The 19,841-nt window shown below is 37.2% G+C and overlaps 3 protein-coding genes across 4 annotated transcripts; all 3 read right to left on the reverse strand.

Annotated features, from left to right (window-relative positions):
• Nucleotides 1-3,962: 3,962 nt before the first annotated feature.
• LOC149932917 (uncharacterized) lies at nt 3,963-7,545 on the reverse strand. The gene is made up of 3 exons (XM_090157198.1): nt 7,278-7,545; nt 5,635-6,975; nt 3,963-4,962 (listed from the first exon to the last, which is right to left on the reverse strand). The coding sequence occupies exons 1-3, from the start codon at nt 7,443-7,445 to the stop codon at nt 4,615-4,617; spliced, it is 1,857 nt and encodes a 618-aa protein (XP_090013324.1). The 5' UTR covers nt 7,446-7,545; the 3' UTR covers nt 3,963-4,614.
• Nucleotides 7,546-7,866: 321 nt separating this feature from the next.
• Nucleotides 7,867-10,104, reverse strand: LOC149932918 (trans-1,2-dihydrobenzene-1,2-diol dehydrogenase-like). The gene is made up of 8 exons (XM_090155247.1): nt 10,024-10,104; nt 9,716-9,903; nt 9,532-9,642; nt 9,263-9,427; nt 8,950-9,202; nt 8,520-8,644; nt 8,298-8,448; nt 7,867-8,228 (listed from the first exon to the last, which is right to left on the reverse strand). Exons 2-8 carry the CDS (start codon nt 9,803-9,805, stop codon nt 8,122-8,124), a joined length of 1,002 nt encoding a protein of 333 aa, XP_090011373.1. The 5' UTR covers nt 9,806-9,903; nt 10,024-10,104; the 3' UTR covers nt 7,867-8,121.
• A 686-nt stretch (nt 10,105-10,790) lies between these two features.
• On the reverse strand, nt 10,791-14,590 carry LOC149932919 (organic solute transporter subunit alpha-like). Of its 2 annotated transcripts, XM_090155248.1 has the most exons (9): nt 14,070-14,590; nt 13,720-13,883; nt 13,087-13,261; nt 12,875-13,026; nt 12,728-12,801; nt 12,501-12,659; nt 12,323-12,434; nt 12,005-12,257; nt 10,791-11,926 (listed from the first exon to the last, which is right to left on the reverse strand). In XM_090155248.1, the coding sequence occupies exons 3-9, from the start codon at nt 13,163-13,165 to the stop codon at nt 11,790-11,792; spliced, it is 966 nt and encodes a 321-aa protein (XP_090011374.1). In that variant the 5' UTR covers nt 13,166-13,261; nt 13,720-13,883; nt 14,070-14,590; the 3' UTR covers nt 10,791-11,789. The 2 variants fall into 2 exon arrangements, with proteins under 2 accessions (XP_090011374.1, XP_090011375.1); XM_090155249.1 differs by lacking the exon at nt 13,720-13,883.
• Nucleotides 14,591-19,841: the final 5,251 nt, after the last annotated feature.

A 19,841-nucleotide genomic window follows, 5' to 3' on the forward strand; every position in this document is an offset into this window, starting at 1 on the left:
AAAACAAGTGTCATACTTATGGTTATTATGTTACTTATGATAGGAGCTATATTGAGTTGTCAATCCGTATAAACATTCTTTACCTGCAGAGGAAAAAATTAAATATAGTCTTTTGGGGGGTATTATTTTAAGTTTTTTTTCTTTTTATTAAAGTAGGTGTACAGTTTGGGCGTCGACACGTGCTAAGAAACTCGAGCCAAAATGCGACTGACATTTCTTAAGGGTAAAGTTTGACTGCTTCCCGTAGACTTTACCTCCGCTCCCCGTTAAAAAGGAACTCGCATCCGAGCCTTGGCATTCGAGCCGCGGCGAAAAACAGCTGGGCCGGGTTGCTAAGCTATTGGAAAGAGCCAGAAATAGCAAACTCTTTCGACACCGCCACTATCTCCATCCCGAGTCAATTTTACCTCTACGCCGCTTTTTCTCCCCGTCTGGAAACGCCAGGCGCATCCTCCTCTCTCTCTCTCTCTCTCTCTCTCTTCATCCTCCGCGAAAACGGATCGCGCCAACATCCTACTTCCAAATAACTGAGAGACGCGGAAGGATGGAGGGGGAAATACGAATGACAACAAAAGAGTCAAAGTCCCAGGGAAGAATTACGCCAAAAAAAAAGGGAAGATGAGAAGAGAGAATCACGTATAGGCTATTATTTTATTTTCTTCGCAAATTGCGACAGATCCGCGGCTTAGATCGATTTAAATGCCGACTTTTCTTCGGGTTATAGTTGAAAGAAGTTGAAAATTCACGGAACGAATTCCAAGTAAAACTGGAGGACCCGCATTTGTGCGACGGCTTCCGTTGTAACAGATTTCTCCTCACGTCAGTTTTAGAGAAAGAGGAGATGAAATTCCTGTTAAACCATCTTCTCGGAAACATCCCCGGCTTCTTTTCTCTAATAGAAATCTCGTGTCTTAGCGTAATTAAATGATAAAAAGAAAACGTTAAAAGCGTAAAATTAAAATATCCGTAAAAGTTTGGCGAAATCGTGAGTGGCTCGTTCGTTTGGCGCTGAATATTCAAATAACATTTTCCTCCCCAGCTTCTCGCTTCCTGGAATACCAAACGGGATTTTAAGTAGAGTCCGACTAAGCCGTCGTTGTACGAATCCAGTATTTTTGTGAAAAAGCGAAAAATAAAATCGCGTTCGCACCTGCCGTTCCCCAAAATTACGAGTAATTTAATACTCGAACGTAAAATTTAGTATTATTCGAGTCGGGCGCCATAGCCCGAACTCGACCCGCCTCTTTTCTTTAATATTATTAATAAAAATAAACTCGTAATATATCGGCACGAATTGCCACGCAGCCCACGCCGACACGATTTCAATATAGAAGAGTGATTAATTTTTCTTTTCTCCTCAAGGATAGAATAATAAAGTTATCTTCTAAAAGGCGATTTCTAGACGCGAAATTAGAGGGCGAGAGAGAGACATTTTCCGATTTGTAATAAGATTAAATGTTCGTACGCTATATTAGCAAGGTCGTAAACTACGTACGACTCATTAATTCGCGCTTAAATGTCGTTTTAACCGGTTTAAATTAGCAGTCTAAACAGTCCGGCAGTTTCGCGTCTAGTCATTTATGACGCAGTTTGACAACTGATGACGCCATTTTCTACCCGCTTCTATAGATCCCACCCACCAAAGGATTTCCCTCATTAAATATTAACGTGGGTTCTAATTACATTACGCTAACTTTCTCTAAATAAAAATGACAATACAGGAAGCGGGCCCTATGACGGTCTTATTTGATTACGGAAAACAATGTACAATCTATATTTAGCCGGCGGAGGAAGAAGAATCTGTACGGCGAATAAAACTAACGCGTTCTACTTAAAAAACCGAAAGTATCACGTGATTTCGTCGCTGAATGTCGTTCCTCGTAATACAGAGCGAACCAGAAACTAATGACCACGTTATTTCAAAGATTTCGGGTATAAAATGCAGAGGATGAAAGAAAACGGCGGCTTCTGCGAGATGGACTCGCCTGATTTAAAGAAAAAAAACCCCAACGGAAGTCGCGTGGAGGGTCGCCAAATGTGTTTTGTCAAACTCCAACAGTTCAGCTTCTGCTACTCTTATTTTCTCTTTTAGCAGAAAGCGGGTCAAATAAGCTACTACTAAAATTCGTAATATTGGGATTTAAGCGCGTAACAAGCGATAAATATACGAAATTAACGCTGTAATAAAAGTACTCGAAGCCGATAAACCCATGGCAATTAAAGAAAAAACAGGTCTAGTGTACCTCTATTTTGAATTGGGAAAATGATGTCACGGAATACACGTACATACATATTTCAGTCTAAGATATATTGTCATTCATTGTCACCAAGTTCGCATTTTTTAACATAACGTGACGATGCTAAATTGACGATCTTTCCGTGACTCGTATAAAAATACCAAGAATATATATTTGTACTTAGGTAGAATGACTATTTTGTGTCTATCCACAGGCACCATGGCTTAGTTGTACCCCATAACGAGAGGGGAGGAAAGAAGAACGTCAATAGCGTTGGAAGACATCACTATAGTCTTAGTCGATAATTCAAAATAACGGTCAGTTTAGTAAAATAGTTTGGGCGGCGTAATCGTCGGCCATTTTCGGTATGGAGATACAGGTCGGAAGGCAGGCAAGACTGCCAGATTTCGATAGACCGAAAACGGCCAACTCTCTCAAATGTTTTCGTTTTCAAAACGGAAATTTTGCGGCGTAGCTATCGACTAACTATTAGAGAACTGACACTGAGCCGTTTAGATTGAATTTGGGGGGAAGAACATACTAGCAGACTGTGAGGTGGATTGATAGGAACCTATAAAAATTCGCATCTGCATAGTCATTCTCCCAAAGTATTAATAAATTCTTGATATTACACAACAATAGATTATAGCCTCGACAAGATAAGGCCGGTTGAAAACAAACCGCATTCTTTCGAAATAACGCGAGAATTTCTCCAGTTCAGTGGGTTTCCCAGAAACAGACGACCTTTTCAGTTGTTAAAATATTGTTAGGCTTTCAAATCTATTCTAAAACGAAGTTACTAGGCCAAAAACACTTTCATCTCGCTAACAAGGACATGTTGTATCAAATAGCGATCTTTTTCAAATCTCGAAAGAGACAAAATTAGTGCTTTCGAAAACGTTACAATCTTGGCCGCAAAAACGTTCGCGTTAACTAGGAAAAAAAATACGTGATAAACATCCGACACACTTCTTTTCGAAAAGAAGCGTAAGAAATGTTTATGTAAACAGAAAATTTCGCCATATTATTCAAAAAGGGGTGCGCGCTTCTCCGTGGTGTAGAAATGTTTTTACCTATGACTGGTTTTGTAACAGATTATATTAAGGTCAACCTGTATAAGACAAATTGAAAAATTGGAAGAACACGGGATTGATTTTGGTAAGAGTGGTGGGAGAGCGGAAAATGCGGAAATTGGCAATAGAGGGGGGCCGTCCCGATTTCTCCATCGCGTGTAGGACATCCCTGCACCCTCTAAATAGGATCTGAACGAAAAGAGCGTCGTGATAATGAAGGAGAATATGACGAGAGCGTTCGTACGCGATTCGGGGAAAACGGGTCTGTTACGAGATGGTATAAGCTATTACGACGGCATTACCGTACTTGGGCAGAGATAAGACGTAAAAAGACGTCCTTTGCCTACCTACATCTTGCCCTCCCCCCTTCGTCGATTCAAGGTCGCGATGTTGAGAAACTAGCGCCGACAACCTATGAATTGTACAATTCCTGGGAGATCCTTTTATTTTGGTATTTCTTAAAAGTGGTTAGGGAAAAGGACCAGTTTTAACCCCCCAATCCAATCCTAAGAATATATTTTATGTTTTCTTGATTATTCCCTCCTGAGCCTTCGCAAAGATGATTTCTTAAAACAAAATGGAGGGACTAGCAGACTTTTCAATTTAAATATCATGCTTTTTTCATGTAGACAAATAAATAAACACTAATTAATAATTTCCAGTACTTTATCCTCGCACAAAAAATTTAATGCAATGATATAACAGTTTTCACGGTGTTGAATATATCTTCAAAATATAATTATTTAAATAACCAACAAAATTATTTTTTAGTGAATATCGAGTTTTACAACTCTTTTGAATGTGTAATCATTTCGGAGTTTCTTTAGTGAGTGAGTCGTACTAAAGAAGCCTTGTTAATTGTAACTAACATTGCGTAACGTAACTCATTTTGTAAAACATAAGTAAGAATCAGCCTTCTTTGTTTGAAGTATAAATTATAAAATCACATTTCATATTGGGATTAACCCTATTAAGCTGATACTAATAAATTATTTCATGCTGATTACGCGTATAAATAGGGTATTACTGTAGTACGATTCTCCAAAATTTAATTTTTTCTAGTCCTCTTCCAAGTTCCAACAACACCTAAAAAATATATTTCAACTTTGGTTTTTCACTTTTGTTCTAAATTTAGACCAGTTTTTATACGGCCTAGGCCTCATTGTAGATTTCTTCATAGCACTATAACTTGACGTTTCCAAACGTTTAAAATTAAGCAGTATTTCGCGGAAATAAAAGTAGAACTGAGTAGCAGCCTCAATATTGACATTTTTATACATTTTTAGATTTTGGTCGATACCGCACTAAGCCTCGGCGAAATCTAAAGACGACGGCGGCAAGTCTACTTTACTTTCCAATAAAGATATACACGATTGGATTTCTATAACGGCAGATTTTCTCGCTTGTCTTATTTCTTCTATACCGCCTGTATCTACATTATCCAGTCGGATCATAAGTTGCAGAAACATCTCGTCTAAATACCTGTATTCATTGTCACTAGCTTTCCCTGAAAAGCATTCAACTTGGCTTCTCAACCCTTGGGCTTCCCGCATAATTTCGCCAATCTGTCGGTTCGGGTCTTCCTTTTTTTTCGGCGGAGGAGCTTGATTATTCGCGGTTGCCTTACTAGATTGAGAAAGTCCCATACTAATCTAATAACTTAATGAGAAACTCAAATTTTAACACGTTACATTTTGGTACAAGAAAGACTAGCAGTTACGACTTTTCATCCTCCTCCGGAAACAGGTGCGCGGCCTAGGCCCTAAGAAAATCGATGACGACATCCGCGCCACCTATAAAGCACGTCTTACGAAAAAAACCTAGCGGCTCTCTTTAGTCTGTGATCGGCAGCCGCTTTCCCCGCATGGTCCCGGCAGGTAGCCTAAAAAATTACCTCATTCCCAAAAACGTTGAGGGCGTGCTAAAATTAGTTCGAAATGTTTATTTTGGCCTATGAATGAATAAATACTTTATATCAAAAATTCTTCTCGTCGTATGTAAAAAATAAAGCTTTTTTCAAGATTACTCGTAATTTTATTAAGTGCATAAAATATTAAAGCTATTTACATAACAAAAAAATGAAATTTTCAACCTTTAAAACAAACATATTTACAAAAGCTCCTGCCTTTGGTTTTAATAATTATATTGAAAACAAAATACTGAGGGCCAATAGAGGCATTATAGAATTTTCGTATTTCCATAGAGGAACACAAATGCAGAAAAGCACATGCTCAGTGTGATAACTTTCTCCATATTCCAAATGGGCTTTATCGCGTCTATCACAGCCTCTGCCGCATAAAACAATGGTAGAACTAAGCTCCTCATTGTTCTTTGGATCCAACGGCTTGTTCATTTTCATTCTCCATTTTGGGTGGAGAGACATTCGAGTTAGAAGAAGTCTTCCGCAAATCAGTTTCCATAGATTCTGCTCTACTCTCTTGTCTTTGTTCCGCTTCACTTTTCTGATCAATCGCCATTTCTTCTTCTACCTTGTGACCTTCCTGCACCTCATTAGAAGAAGCCCCATCAGACTGTCGACATGCCTCCTCAATGTTAGTTTGCCCAGAGTCAGTGCTAGTACTCGAACTGGCTTTAGATTCTAAAGTGCTAATCCACTTTTCAATCTCTCGCACAGCTGCCTTTCTAGCCTGTCTGATATTGTCTTGTCCACCAGTCTCCACATTGTCTAATTTAAGCATGAGTCGAGTTAACATCTCATCAAGATACCTGTAAGCCTTATCCTGTGATTTTCCTTGAAACGCTTCAATTTGCAGTTTGTAACGGTCAAGTTCATCTAAGACAGATTTAATTTCATCCAGCGGATCGAGAGTAGATTTTATGCGGGAGTTACTTTCTTTTTGGGAAGATGGTTCTGGAGAGATTTCACGTTTTGGGTTCTGAACATTGACGGGTACCTTCGTGACGTGAGGTCCATTGGCCCTTCCATTACAGGAAGGACTTGACATGGGTGGATGAGAGGAAGCTTTCCTTTGCCTCGGTGAAGTTGGGGCTTCAGTATGGTTGCTGCCAAAGGAATTAGCAGAAAATGAACGCGCGGGTGGTTGCCGGCTTTTAGGTGATGTTGGATTAGCCCCTTGGCTTTCTTCGTGCAACACCTTGATTGGTATTGTACGAGCAGAACTATCTTTCCTTTTATCCAGGGAATGACCCTGTTCAAAATTTTTCTTAAGTTGCTGGACATTAGGGGCAGAATATTCCTCAGTATCCATATTAGAATCCACAGAATTTTGTTTGGAGAGGTTGTTACTAGACGAGGTCTGTTTAGTAGAATTGGACTGATTTTGATTCATTTGATTTCCTCCACCACTGTCTGACGCGTAGCCTGAACTGGTAGATCCGTCACGAGGTTCAACCATAATTGGGATGTGATGAACTCTCGGCTCGCGAGTAATCTTAGCTCTCATGGGTTGACCATTCCCACTAGCACTACTTCCTTGGCTTCCGTGAGATGCCTGAGATGATGTTTCGGAATCATTTCCATCATCCATAGGTGGGGTTTTCTCGTGCACAACCCGAATTGGTATATCATCTTCTTGACCCCAATTAGGTCCCATTCTCATACGACGAGCGAATGATGGACTAGAGGATCCAGGTTCATTAAAAACAGACCTATTTCTCCACTCAGGGTCTTCAAATTGCGGAGGCTAACAAAAAAAATTATGAGAATTAAATTTCAAGTTTGTACTAAAAAATGGAAATTAAAAGAATGGGATAAGTAACAACTTCTTAAAAATAAGACTAGAGTAAAATTAAATAACTATCTCAAACGATAAATTAGTATAACTCAAGTTCCAAAAAAAATAGTCCTTAGTATTTATTTTTTTATGTGCCTAGATTGCCGCCGTGTCAAAATAGGTCCACTTCTACCTAAGATGAAAAAAGCTTCTACGGCGGCACGCTGGAGTAAGGGAACCGGGAGAAAGGAAATCACGGAACCCGTACTTACTCGATGGAATTTGCTTTGCCAATCGGGCCATCCGTGATTGGTAGGTGAAGAATCGCAAAACATTCTTCTGTCTTCTTCGGGATTAAAACCAAAACGTTTCCAAATATCCGATCGCCTATCTATAGGAGTTCCCTCGTCAAAATGGAACGGGGGTTTTCGGTTGTTCATATTTATTAAACGTTCGCTCTCCGCCTATATCCAGACTCCAGAGTTCTCTCGAAACGTCTCGAAAATTCTTATTCGGAGAAGAAAGAGCTACCGTCCAATGAAATTTATTATCGTGGGCCGAGCGCCACCTAGGCGGCTGTGACAACGTTAGAGTAGTTTCACGCCTCGCCGTAGGGGCGCGCTGGGGTAAAGGTACAAAATTCAAATATTTCTATACTCGAAAACAAAAGTTATCATTCAGAAAACCGAAGCTTTTAATAATCCCGAATGGTGTTTATACGAGGGTTTATTATAAATTTGTCTGAAAAATTATTCATTATACTACTAGTATTATTTAAGTTTGTGTAGAAGCGATAAACGGACAAGCTTATTTATCGTGATCATAAGATTTCTATGATCGTGATATCAAAAAAACTCAATGTTTGAAGAATTTCAAATATCCATAGTCATTTTTTATTTGACTTATATTTGCCCTACAATGATTTGGAATATGAACGTAAATTGAACGGGATTAAATGTTGATACAAAATCAGAATTATTAAGGAAACGGGAGAAGGGTAAATCTAAATATTTCAGAAGACGGCCCCTGCCCTCGTGCTTGGCACAACTTTGAAGGTGATGGACGGACTCAGTGTGTATGAATGATGCATCTTCCGTAACACTGCCTTGCCCGTAATTACGCATCCTGCGGGTAAACCACGCCTACTTGTCTACGAAGTTCGTCCATCAAAGACGCCAGAAGTTCGGAATCGGCGTGGCTCATACGAGGGCTTTCCAATAATCCTGAATAATACACGTTTTATGATTGTGTTCCTAAAAATTAATACCATGTTCCTAAAAGGGGCCACGTACCTTCTTTCAAGCACCTCCTTACTTCGGTTGCCTGATATCGTAGGCCGGCGCTATTCACAAAATTGCATGGTAACACGTTGGGTGGGAAAGGGAAATCATAGGTTTTATCGTCATCCTCTACTTGAGTCGCACACCACATGGGGAAGTTCAACTATTTTGAAGACGTCAATGCATTAAAATTCGTTGATTACCTCATGAACAAATTAATTAGTCCATGATTACCTTCAGTTTGCCGGTTGAGCCAAATATTTGAAGCTCGCAAGGTAATTTAGCTTCCGTGGAGGTCATCAAATTAGCCACTCGACCACCACTGTACAGAAACGAAGCGCTAACGTTACTGTCCACCTCTAAAAATTCGATTGCAGTGGATATAAATAGTTTGATAATTTCGCAAGCTTCAGCCATACGTAACATAGTCACTCATTTTGCTACATATGCTTTGACCAATGTAAATTAAAACGATAAGATACAAATCTCCCTAATCCTGCTCAAAATAAAAGCTCTAAAGCAGCGTCAATATTGTTTTTTTTTTTATATTATCAAAGTAGGCGTGTTAGATTAGCCCGGGGCTACAAAAGGGAGCGCATCTACACACCCACCGTAGCGAAAACGTGGGACGACGAAAAATGTGAACCAATTGGCCCCTACCTACCCTCTTCGTTAAGGCTTCCAGTTGCCAAAACCTTCAGGGGCTGCTCACCTCCAAAGACCATGGAGAGAGCATTAAGACAATAGACACCAATGTCCAATATTCCTCCACCGCCCATATCTTTGCGACTGATTCGGTCAATTTTGGCAATAGGTATTCCAAAGTTCACGTTTACGCATCGAATATCCCCTACTCGACCCGATTCTAGCTGGGCCATCAAATACTCGTACGCCGGCAGAAATCGACTCCATAATGCCTATAATATTTTTTTTTGTAGACGTCTACTAAGTAATTAACTCGGTATGAATACATGTACCTCCATCAAAAAGAGTTTTTTCTCTTTGGCCAAATCTGTCAATTCCTGGGTATTTTTCAGGTTCATAGTCAGGGGCTTTTCCACCAGGACGTGCTTACCGTTCTCTAGCATAAGTTTAGCTATCGGTAAATGGTAGGGGTTGATGGTCCCGACGTATACCACTTCCTGCGGCGTCGACGGATGAGAGAGAAAAAATAATTCATGAATGAAATCCTCTGGATTGTCTGTTTATATCCGCTTGTTGAGAAAAGTATATAAATAAAACTCACGACTTCAGCGTCTTTCGCGAGCTCTTCGTAAGACCCATAAGCTCTCGGAATTCCGTGTAATTCGGCAAATGCCTTTGCGCTCTCGTAGTTTCGAGCGGCAATAGCTACAAACTGCGGGAACAAAGTAAATGGTTTTATCGAAATGCCAAAATACATTAGAAATTGTTTAATTTTTAAGATATACTTTATGTTCCCCATCGGGAAAACTTCGGACTGCTGTCGTGAAATCGTGCGAAATTTTACCGGCGCTTACAACTCCCCATTTAGTTGCCATTTTGAATTACCGGCGATATTAAACGAATGGAGATAATTTCAATGAAAGCAGAAAACCTAGCGTAACGTTTCGTTGGTCTGGTATGACCTAAATTTGCGCTAATAGCGGAAAATTAAAAGGCGGGAAATGCGAATTAGAAATGCAGCACGCGGTATTTTACGAATTATTTCAAAATATAAAAATTTATCGAAGAAAATATTGCATCAAAGAAAACATACCTCCGGTTGATGAAGCTTCTGAAAAGGAAAGAAATCTAAACGAATGAACTCCTCTTTTTCATTCTTGAGAACTTATCTATTTAACCTTGAAAGACAGTAACAAACAATATAGTCTACATGGATACATAGATCAATTTATCAATTTAAAGCTTAGTAGAGGCCTTTATAACTGTACTGATCTAGGTGATAGTTTTCAGACAAGCCGAGCGGTTTCAAATTTCTTTTTAGCTTGCCCTATGGGAAAATTAAATCCCTTACCGGTTACACTTGTAATTTTCAAAACACAATCATCATTTTACATGTGGCACTGTCATTTATTTTGTAAATAACCTATTAGGATACAAATTACATTTTTAGCACCAGATTTTAAGCAAGAAAGCTCATTTTTCATTCTTGATAAAAAGAATGGCATTCTAGTGTTACTGTTCTTCGATGAAGCAAGGTTTTTTTGCTATTTTGTCTATCAATTTCCAGTTTCTTAATGAGTTATTTTTGTAGTTTGCTAATTATAAAATAAAAATTTTAACAGTAATTTCAACAAAACTTTAAATTATCAGTAACTCTTTACAATTTCCATCATTTTTACTTTAGTTACAGATGCCAGCATCTATACCCAAACAGTATAAACACGAGTAACTTCAGTCTTTCAATATATATATACATAGCAATTATCAATATTTATCCAATTCTGGTACCAAACATTTTCTTTACCCAATATTTTTCACTTTCAGGCGAATCACAACCTTCCACGAGTTACTTGTGTGGCGTTTTTCAACAAATAAAAATACATTTTGGTATTTTCAAAATATTAAAAAGATTTGTTACAATTTTTGGGGAGAGAAAAAAAGGATGATTTTATTTATAAAACGGCGGGCAGGGGTATTATATTAATTTATATATCATTGTATACTATACAGCTTTCTCTTTAAATAAAACAATTCGTATTTACAAACCTAAAAATAATTCATTTTACTAGGATAATTCTTTAATACTGGCATTTTATTCTAAATTTCTAATAAGTAGGCCTACGTGATATGTTCCTAATAATGCGGTAGATTATTTCGTGTTGCGGGAGTGTCAAGTTAGGTGCTTCTAAAAATTGAGTGTATTAAATACGTTGGAATTGTCTAATGCGGGTGAAATTTAAAATTGACATTTAAAAGGCAGGAACTGGCCCTGGGAACATTATTACCTACATTTTTAAATACATATAAAATAATTAGGAAGTAACTTTTGTAAATCTACAGCTACCAAAATAGTAAAAAATTATATAAAATATTGGACGTATTCTTTAAGTTCATCTAAATAAATTTGGAACTATTTACACTATAGGAATTATGGATTTTAAAATTATAAATTTGGTTCCTGCCCTTTTAACAGCGTGCAAAAAGGCAGAGTGTGGTGTGTAAAAGGCAATACTATGGAGTGTTTATATTCTTATCACAAAAATTTAAGTATAGGTGAGGAATTTCAGCTTCTCATCTGGAGGTATTTTCTAGGAGCGCGTAAATTAGCACCCAAAAATTGGATTAAGCTGATGAAATAGGAAATTCCTTTTGGGTAATTCAACTATCAAGGTGTACTACTAAGTATTATTTGAATATATATTATTTTTCCACTAAAGTTAAAGGCCTATTCCTAGCGTTATCTACGTTAAAATTCATTTTTTTTTAAACTGCCCCAATTGGTTCTAAAATCGAGGTACTTTTCAAACCACTAAAAGGCGGAACTAGTGGTAAAAACGCTAAAGAACAGACCATTCCTAGTCAGGTGACATTTTTCTCCATATTAGTAGTGGAGCAAACAACGCTATCTACAGGTACTGGTGGAGACCTCATGAAAAATATTCTAGCCAAAATGGCCAAAATAAAACATTCACTCAATAGCAACGCACTTCGTAAATCTAGTATAAATAAAAAAAGAGGCATGAATGAAAATCTAGGCACGCTTCATTTAGTGAAAATGAGTCAAATTTACTTACACAACCCGGTTGCGTAAGACGAGAGGGGTGGCTGACAAGGAAGCACGCCCAGTTTACCAAAAAAGTCAAAGGCAAAAAAGTGCGCCCTGACTAAGAGGAAATTTAACTGGAGAACTATAAACTTTGACCGTAGAGCAAATCCTGGCATGTAGCTGGAACATAGTCGAGTAAATACCACAATGCCATAAATCCCCGCGAAAAAAGATAATCCGTTTAATAACAGTAGATAAGGAGCAGCGCTCTCCACATTTAACTAGGAAATAAGCAGATGTGAATATACTAACTATATAGAATCACAAAAAAATTAAATTTACATACTTCTCCCATTCTATAAACCCCAAGATGATCCGTTACTAGCGTAATTATGAATACTATTAAATGGAAAAATAGGAGCTGGTATATGGAAATTTTCATAAAACGAAATCTTTTCCTAAAATAAAAATTTTGCGTGAAATTAGTAATGGTAATGATGATCAACTTAAGAGTGAAATAATACCTTGTTAATTTCGGAGTTGGACAAAACCAACAAATGCAACATATTGGAGGTCCTTGCAAAACAACTTTTTGTCCAAGTAAAGTTTGTAAAAGACTTTCTTCCCCACCAGCGTAAGAAATAACCAACTTGTAGAAAAAAATTAACGGTACTGGCAAATACCTAAAAATAAAGTTCATAATATAAATAAATACCTTGGTAAATTTAATGAATGAAATAAAAATATTTACAAAATTACGACTGGATTTGTATATTCGCTGGTTCGAGGAACGAGAATAGTCAAAAACAGACAAAAACAGGTAACCTGTATTAAAAATGAAAGAAAATATTCAATAACAAAACAAATTAGCTTAGGAATTATAAATAACAATACTAACTGGAAAAATACTGAGGCATCCCCACATCAAAATATAGGTTTTCAGGGGCCAAAATCTGAAGAGGGTAATCGACTCTTGAAGAAAAAGTACAAACACGAATGAAACTGATACGGCTCCAACGCAAACTAGAACAGTTCCAAGATTTCCCAAAACTATAATGGGAAATTTTGTTTGTATTTAAAAAATTTACGGATCAGTGTATTTCAATATACCTGAAAAACTCTCGGCTGGTGTTGGAAGATATCGAGACACCAATAAATCACTACAGTTCCAGGAAGTATCATACGACATCCTATAAATTGTCCTTTTCAATCTCAGGACGGAAAAACTTCAACAAAGAATTTTATTCCCATTTATGCCAATGAAGCCGACTCCTCCAATGGCAGCCTAATCATTATAAAAGTTTGATTAGTGGAATATACTAAGAAAATGAGCAGAAACTTAAAAACTGATACAAAGCTTAAATTGCCATTAAATATAAATCTAAAAAATAAAAGTGTATTTGTATGTGTCAGCACAGATCTAAAATACATATTTATGAAAAGACTTTAAAATAGAAAGAGAAATAGTACTTCCGGAATTTTTTTTTTATCTGAAACGGGTTTCGAACAATATTGTGTTAAGAAAACAAATACATAGTAAGAAAATTAGGACAAAATACATGAACAAACATTTTAGATTTATTTTTAAATCCTAAATTAGGTCATTTGTCAATGGGGTTTAAAAATACCTAAAGTTTAAACACCATGAACAATTATTTATTCTATTCATGGTCTAACTCATTCGCCTAAGAACAAATTGTAATATATCACTAGTATGAAAATATGAAGAATTATAAAATATACAAGCTTACAGTGAATACTTAAAAAAACGTAAACCCATCGCTCAATCATCATAAGGGCAATAACACTGGAATGATTGGAGGGTGTATTGATCTTGGAAAAATTTTGCTTCATACATCTCCATATACATTTTCAATGGGTCACTTTAAGCACGTTCTCTACATGTACTGAACAAAATAAACGAGGAAATAAAACGGATTTTATAAAAAAAATAGGTTAAGGGCGGGAGGACGGTGCCTTTAAAAAACGTGTAAATCAGCTGTGTTGTCAAGGCAACCACGCTAAGCCTAACGTCAAAGCTATCCATCGGCGCAAAAAAATGACGAATAGCAAACTAATCATGTTAAACTTACCAATAATTTTAACAAACTCGGTACGAAACTACATAGTTTTTGAGCCTTTTGGGGTTTAAAAATAATATTGCACATTTAAATATTTGGGATGAGAGAAAGTAACACCCACTGACTAGAATAAGTCATGACTGCTCCGCGAAATCGCGAATGAGCGTTTTTTTTAGAAAGCGCGTCAATCCTTCACAGCAGCTACTCAGCCGACGTATAAAAATAAATTCCCAAAAAGAAAAGTTCTGGGCGCCGCAAATGGTATTTCAAGGACTAATATACGAGCGACAATACAGTTACTGCGCTGGTAATTTTATGATAACGGCCATAATCTGCTAGGATATATTTTTTCACAAGCAAACGCGAAAATGTTAGTACATGTTAAAACAGCGATAAACCAGGGCTTTGAAGGTCATTTTAAAATTTAACGCGCAAGACCCGATACATATCATAAACAACGCTCATTACGAAATTAACGCTATTTAATTCACACTTATTTTAAATTATTTAGTTAATATCAACTCTAATCTCTGGAGTTCACACACACACGCACGCATACTGCTGCAGCAAAATCGATTACATTTTCCCGCGCCAACAGAGACAAAATTCAACTAATGAGCGCCATCCACATTTCGATTGTTCCATATTGTTTTTAACTATTTTTGAAGTTTATATCTAGAATTAAACACGATGCTTGGATCTAGTAGCATTAAGAATTTTAGAAAACATAGAGACTTTGGTGAAGATCGATCAGAAAACTTATTGTTGCCATAAGATGCTGCTATCAAATGAAACGCGTTGGAGGAAAAATGTTTTAACTTACAATTCAAAGGTTTTAGAGGATATCAAATTATCAATAGAGAAGTTGAAAACCATGTTCTCACGAATCATCGCTCAAAAAATGCACTTGTCTTCATGTAGAGAAGAAACACTTCAGGTGACTTCTACGTCGCGTACACTAACAAAATTGAAATATTCCGTAACTCCACCTGCCAGCACCTTTTTCAAATGTATGAGCGAATGAAAAAACGAAAACGATGAACAGTGAACACATGTCTAAGGTTGAAACAACCTTGGGCCGGTAGAAGGTACAAATCAAGCGTAGGTGAATCGCTTTTTGGCTGGTAGAAAGCTTGTTAAATTAACTATTAGGTATGGGTTCGTAGATTCTTACAATACGATTTTTCCTGCAGAGAGTGGGCCTGGGCTCCAAGCTAGCCGTTATTACTGGAAATTTTCTTAGGAGGAGGAATCCAAACCTGGGATCCAAAGGCTGCACGAGTTCCTGTAATTTGTAACGGATTCTCTCCCCTTTCTCGTCGGGCCTCATTACAACTCAAAGCCCAAAAAAAAAACCCCCACTAAAAGCAATATTTTTCTTTGTTTATACTGCTCAAAAAGCTTTTCGTTTTGGCTTCATTTACTTTCGCTGGATAATAAAAGTTTGCCTTTGATTGTTTTTAGTCTTACACGAGAATAAGAGTAAGACTCCTGGGACCAGCACAGTTTCCGCTGTTGTCTTGTAACAGAAATCGGCATAGACAGAGAGAGAGAGAGAGAGAGAGAGAGAGAGAGAGAGAGAGAGAGAGAGAGAGAGAGAGAGAGAGAGAGAGAGAGAGAGAGAGAGGGAGATGCGAGCATAGAGAAAGAAGGAAGGGGAGAGATGGTGAAGGGGAATTTCAATGTATTTCCCCTTTTCACGAAGTGGCTCTTCGCATCATATGGCTACCATGGTTACCGACTGAATCTTGTACAATAACGCGCATCGTTGTGCGCAACTACGTCACAGTCAAGAGAGAGCTTTCTCTGTTCGGTCACGGCCAACTTTGATCACGCGCTGTTCGCGCTACTACGGCCAACAATTGAACACATTCGTCGAAATTCCGCTAGCAAGGATTTTCCCCCTATAAACTGTATTATAATGTGTAGGAGTTCAGCGCCACGCTCGGTGGTTATATTGTCCCCAATGTAAAAACTATACTAAAAATAATAATCCGCTAGGGGCGCTGACGTCATACACATCTTTTGCTCATAGGTTAACACAGAAACGTCAACGAATGAGATGGCCGCTGTAGCGCGAGAGATGCGCGAGAAATCAAAGTTGGCCGTGGTTCGGTAATTCGGTTGCGTTTTTGGCAAAGGCTTACCAAAGTTCGGTAGAATCGGTAATAAATTTAATATAGAACTAAAAATAAGTTATAATTTTAGGACTAGTTTCTAATTTAAGTGCAATAAAAATGGGGGCGACTAAGATCTGTGGTTATCGTGGCTGTCGAAATGACTCTAGAAGTTTGGATACAAGTATTGTGAAAGGTGCAAATTTTTACCCATTTCCTAAGAAAAATACCAAATTAGATAAATGTAAAAAATGGCATAGAGCTATTGTTAGAGTTAATTTAACTCACGTGGATCAGCATCATTATGTTTGTAATGGTATAAATTGAATCCCTTGACGCTATTTTTAAGAATAGCACCTTTTTTTGTTTTTGTTTATTTTTTTTAGGTGTATTATTTGTCAAGGATTACAGTAATGAAAAAAGTTTTAACCACAATTTAGTATTTACTTGCCATCAATTTTTACCTAGTAAAATACGATATATTTCGAGATTTTTGTACGTGTTGGATGAGGTAGGACTGATGACGAATTAGATTTAACTTAAAAATTCCCTTTCTTGACTAGTGTTGCTATTTTTATAGCAGCACTTTTAATTTAAAACTCACTACCTATAGGCACGTGGCAGAACCACAGTTGTCGCTTTCACTTTGGGAAAGTTTCAAATTCCCACATATTACGACGTCACGCAGTCTCATGCGCAACGGCGATGCGCGTTAGTGTACGAGCTTCTCCCTACCGTCGAGTTAACGTCGCCCCCTTTCTAAATATCTCTCCCCTTCCTTCTTTCTCTATGATGCGAGTGAGCAGCATACAGTAGCCCCACCAGGATTTTTTCGCGAGTAGGCACTGCGTGATTAAAACTGCTTTGTAATTTTTGTTGTTCTTTAACTAGCCAAATTGTATATAATTATTTAAAAATTTTATTATTATTAAATCAATAAAATTTTTATTATTATTAAATTAATAAAAATTTTATTATTATTAAATTAATAAAAATGTTATCATTATTAAATTAATAAAAATGTTATTATTATTAAATTAATAAAAATTTTATCATTATTAAATTAATAAAAATGTTATTATTATTAAATTAATAAAAGTTTTATTATTTATTAAATTAATAAATTTTTTATTATTAAGTATATTATTTACAAATAAATATTACCAACTTTACTTTTAATCGAAGAATTCCACCCTACGATTACCTCTTTACCCAAATTCATCAACTACTTATTTAGGCTTGTCTCCCCCATTGTTAAGGGGGAAGACTACAGTGGCCATTGTCTAGTTTCGCGCTATTTCAAGCTGAACTGTTTTATTGTTGTGTTTTAACTTATTAAATTAATATTGATGTGTAAAACAGCCTCTTGTTTAGTGCTTAAAATAATTTTTATAATTTTAAATTTCAAAGTAATCTAATTATTACGTTTTAATTCGGACCCCCGGAGCTAAACACGTTGGGCAAACGCCCAAACTACCGTATAGTAGTTGACCTCTTGAACAATAATTTTTCTCACTAAACTTGCTTTTAAATCATGACATTTTTTTTTAAATATCTAATATTGCAATAAAGTTTCCCTTATTAACAATATTGTCGGCGGATGTGTAAGTGTTCCCCTGAAGTGCTAAATCTTGTTGGGCACATAAAATAATTACTTCCACGTGTGTAGATAGGACCTCTCTGTTTCTAATAACGTCTAGTCTATGGTGGTCGTTAACCTGGCAAACTATTGATCCACGGGATTTGGATTCCATGTAGTCTAAGTACATTTTGTAGGCTAGTTGGTGAGAAGATTTGTTGGAAGTGAAGTGTTCTTCGAATTGTGTCCCCATGTTTTTCCAATCCGAAAATCCCTTTAGAAATGCAGTGTTTCTACTGCCTAAAAATGACGGCAACAAAAACAATACACTGCATCCTTTGCAACTGAATATTCAATCATTTGATATTTGTCATACCAAGAAGAATTGAAACCTCGATTTTTACCGCCAATTAATCTTTTAGGAAAAGGATTTAGTTTAGGCTGAACTGGAAGGCAATCTTTATCTAGACTAATATCCAAGTTATTCAACGCGTGTAAGCCCATTTATTTTGAATTGGACACGTTGTTTGATGTATTTTGTGCATGGTTAGAGTTGGGGTTTGCAATTACTTCTGCAATTTCTCCTTCATGAGTCAGTTCCATTTCCATATCAGTACTGACGTTTGGAAGAACTTCAGCAGTATTACTAAAACAGTGACTGTTATCAGTCTCCAAGGATTCTAAACCCTTCCCAATTCTTTGACTAGGTTTTTCTCAGAACTATAGTTATGGCTTTGCGCCGACGATTTAAAAAAACGTGCCATTGCACCTTTCTGATTACTAACGAAACTATCTTCCCTTTTCCATTTTTCTCATTTTTGGGACCCAGATAAAAATTTTCTGGTACTCATATTTGAAAATGCTACTATTATATACTAATAGCGAAATAACCTTAAAAAGGTTTAAGAAAATAAAGCTTAGTTAAAGCTATGTAGTCTTCAAACAGACTTTTTAATAATACCAGCTATATCAAAGCCCTGAAAAAAGCGGTTTGAATATTTTTTCTAGAATAGCTAATTAGCCTTGAAAAAGGCTTTTTGAATAATTTAGCTAGAATAGCTAATTAGCCTTGACAAAGGCTTTTTGAATAATTTAGCTAGAATAGCTAATTAGCCTTGAAAAGGGCTTTTTGAATAATTAAGCTAGAATAGCTAAATAGCCTTTAAAAAGGCTGTATTGGCAAAGTTAGTCTCGGAAGAGAAAAAATTTGACTGGGAGAGAATCGAAATTGAGAACTACCTGTTTGTTCAGGAGCAGAAAACGAAATGAAGAAACGCGCGTTATCTGGGACAAGTCCGACCACCGAAGGTCTAGGTCCTTTCTCTACGATCAGTGGTCACTGATATCACGTGATTTCGCAAAAGTGACAAGGAGTAAAAAAGAGAAAACCCTAATCCCCAGGACGTTCTCTATTATTTACGCTTCGACTTCAGCTCCGCTGGGATTTCCCTTCGTTTAAGCGTTGCAACGGTTTAAGTCGTATTAAAGAAATCCAGTTTCTCACTTTATGCCCCCTTTTGTAGAATTCCTAGAAACTAAGCTTATGTTTATTGTGTTGATTGGAGCTAAGTTATCACTGAGGCGAACAGGTGGTTTTTTGTTTTGCTGCTTTCCTTGCACGACGGACTTCCCCGTCCCGGGCCAGTCTTTTGTCATATACTCTATATCAATGTTAACAGAGTACACTACCAAAAGCAGAAACCACAGAGTTCGCTGCCTTTGTTTGTGTACTCAAGTAATATTGATTTCGAGTATAGGTGGTTCAAAAGGGAACGTTTTGTTAGGGCCATTTAGGACTCTTGGAATGGGAGTTCTTTTTTTAGGGGGCTAGATAACCAATTTTTAAAAATAAATAAAATTTAAAAATCACATTTGGAGGCCCCAGAGGCAATTTTTTTAAACTTTTAGAGGCCCCTAAAAACTTGTGCCTACTGCTGGCGGGGGCACTGGCAGCATATTTCATTAGCCGTTCAGAGAGAGAGAGATCATTGCGAGAATAGGAGAGGACGACTGGGGGCAGAGTTGCCTGATGGGCGGTTTCCCGCCCAAACTGGGCTACTTTGGGAACGCTGTTGCGGGGAAAAAAGC

Source organism: Leiobunum rupestre, chromosome 8 (assembly GCF_980474605.1).
Source record: "Leiobunum rupestre chromosome 8, qqLeiRupe1.1.hap1, whole genome shotgun sequence".
In the NCBI taxonomy this organism is placed as follows: domain Eukaryota; kingdom Metazoa; phylum Arthropoda; class Arachnida; order Opiliones; family Sclerosomatidae; genus Leiobunum; species Leiobunum rupestre.

What these genes read in the sequence shown, in the direction of transcription:
- LOC149932918 (XM_090155247.1), bottom strand. Translation starts at nt 9,805, where the DNA reads ATGGCAACTAAATGGGGAGTTGTAAGCGCCGGTAAAATTTCGCACGAT. An exon ending in AAAAACTCTTTTTGATGGAG is followed by an intron (nt 9,203 to 9,262) that starts GTACATGTATTC and finishes AAAATATTATAG; the next exon opens with GCATTATGGAGTCGATTTCT. An exon ending in AAGGAGGTGCTTGAAAGAAG is followed by an intron (nt 8,229 to 8,297) that starts GTACGTGGCCCC and finishes TGTATTATTCAG; the next exon opens with GATTATTGGAAAGCCCTCGT.
- LOC149932919 (XM_090155249.1), bottom strand. Translation starts at nt 13,165, where the DNA reads ATGTCGTATGATACTTCCTGGAACTGTAGTGATTTATTGGTGTCTCGA. An exon ending in ACCAGCCGAGAGTTTTTCAG is followed by an intron (nt 13,027 to 13,086) that starts GTATATTGAAAT and finishes TTCCCATTATAG; the next exon opens with TTTTGGGAAATCTTGGAACT. An exon ending in GGGTTTATAGAATGGGAGAA is followed by an intron (nt 12,258 to 12,322) that starts GTATGTAAATTT and finishes CTTATTTCCTAG; the next exon opens with TTAAATGTGGAGAGCGCTGC.
- LOC149932917 (XM_090157198.1), bottom strand. Translation starts at nt 7,445, where the DNA reads ATGAACAACCGAAAACCCCCGTTCCATTTTGACGAGGGAACTCCTATA. An exon ending in GGCAAAGCAAATTCCATCGA is followed by an intron (nt 6,976 to 7,277) that starts GTAAGTACGGGT and finishes TTTTTTTGTTAG; the next exon opens with CCTCCGCAATTTGAAGACCC. An exon ending in CCGTTGGATCCAAAGAACAA is followed by an intron (nt 4,963 to 5,634) that starts TGAGGAGCTTAG and finishes TTAAGTTATTAG; the next exon opens with ATTAGTATGGGACTTTCTCA.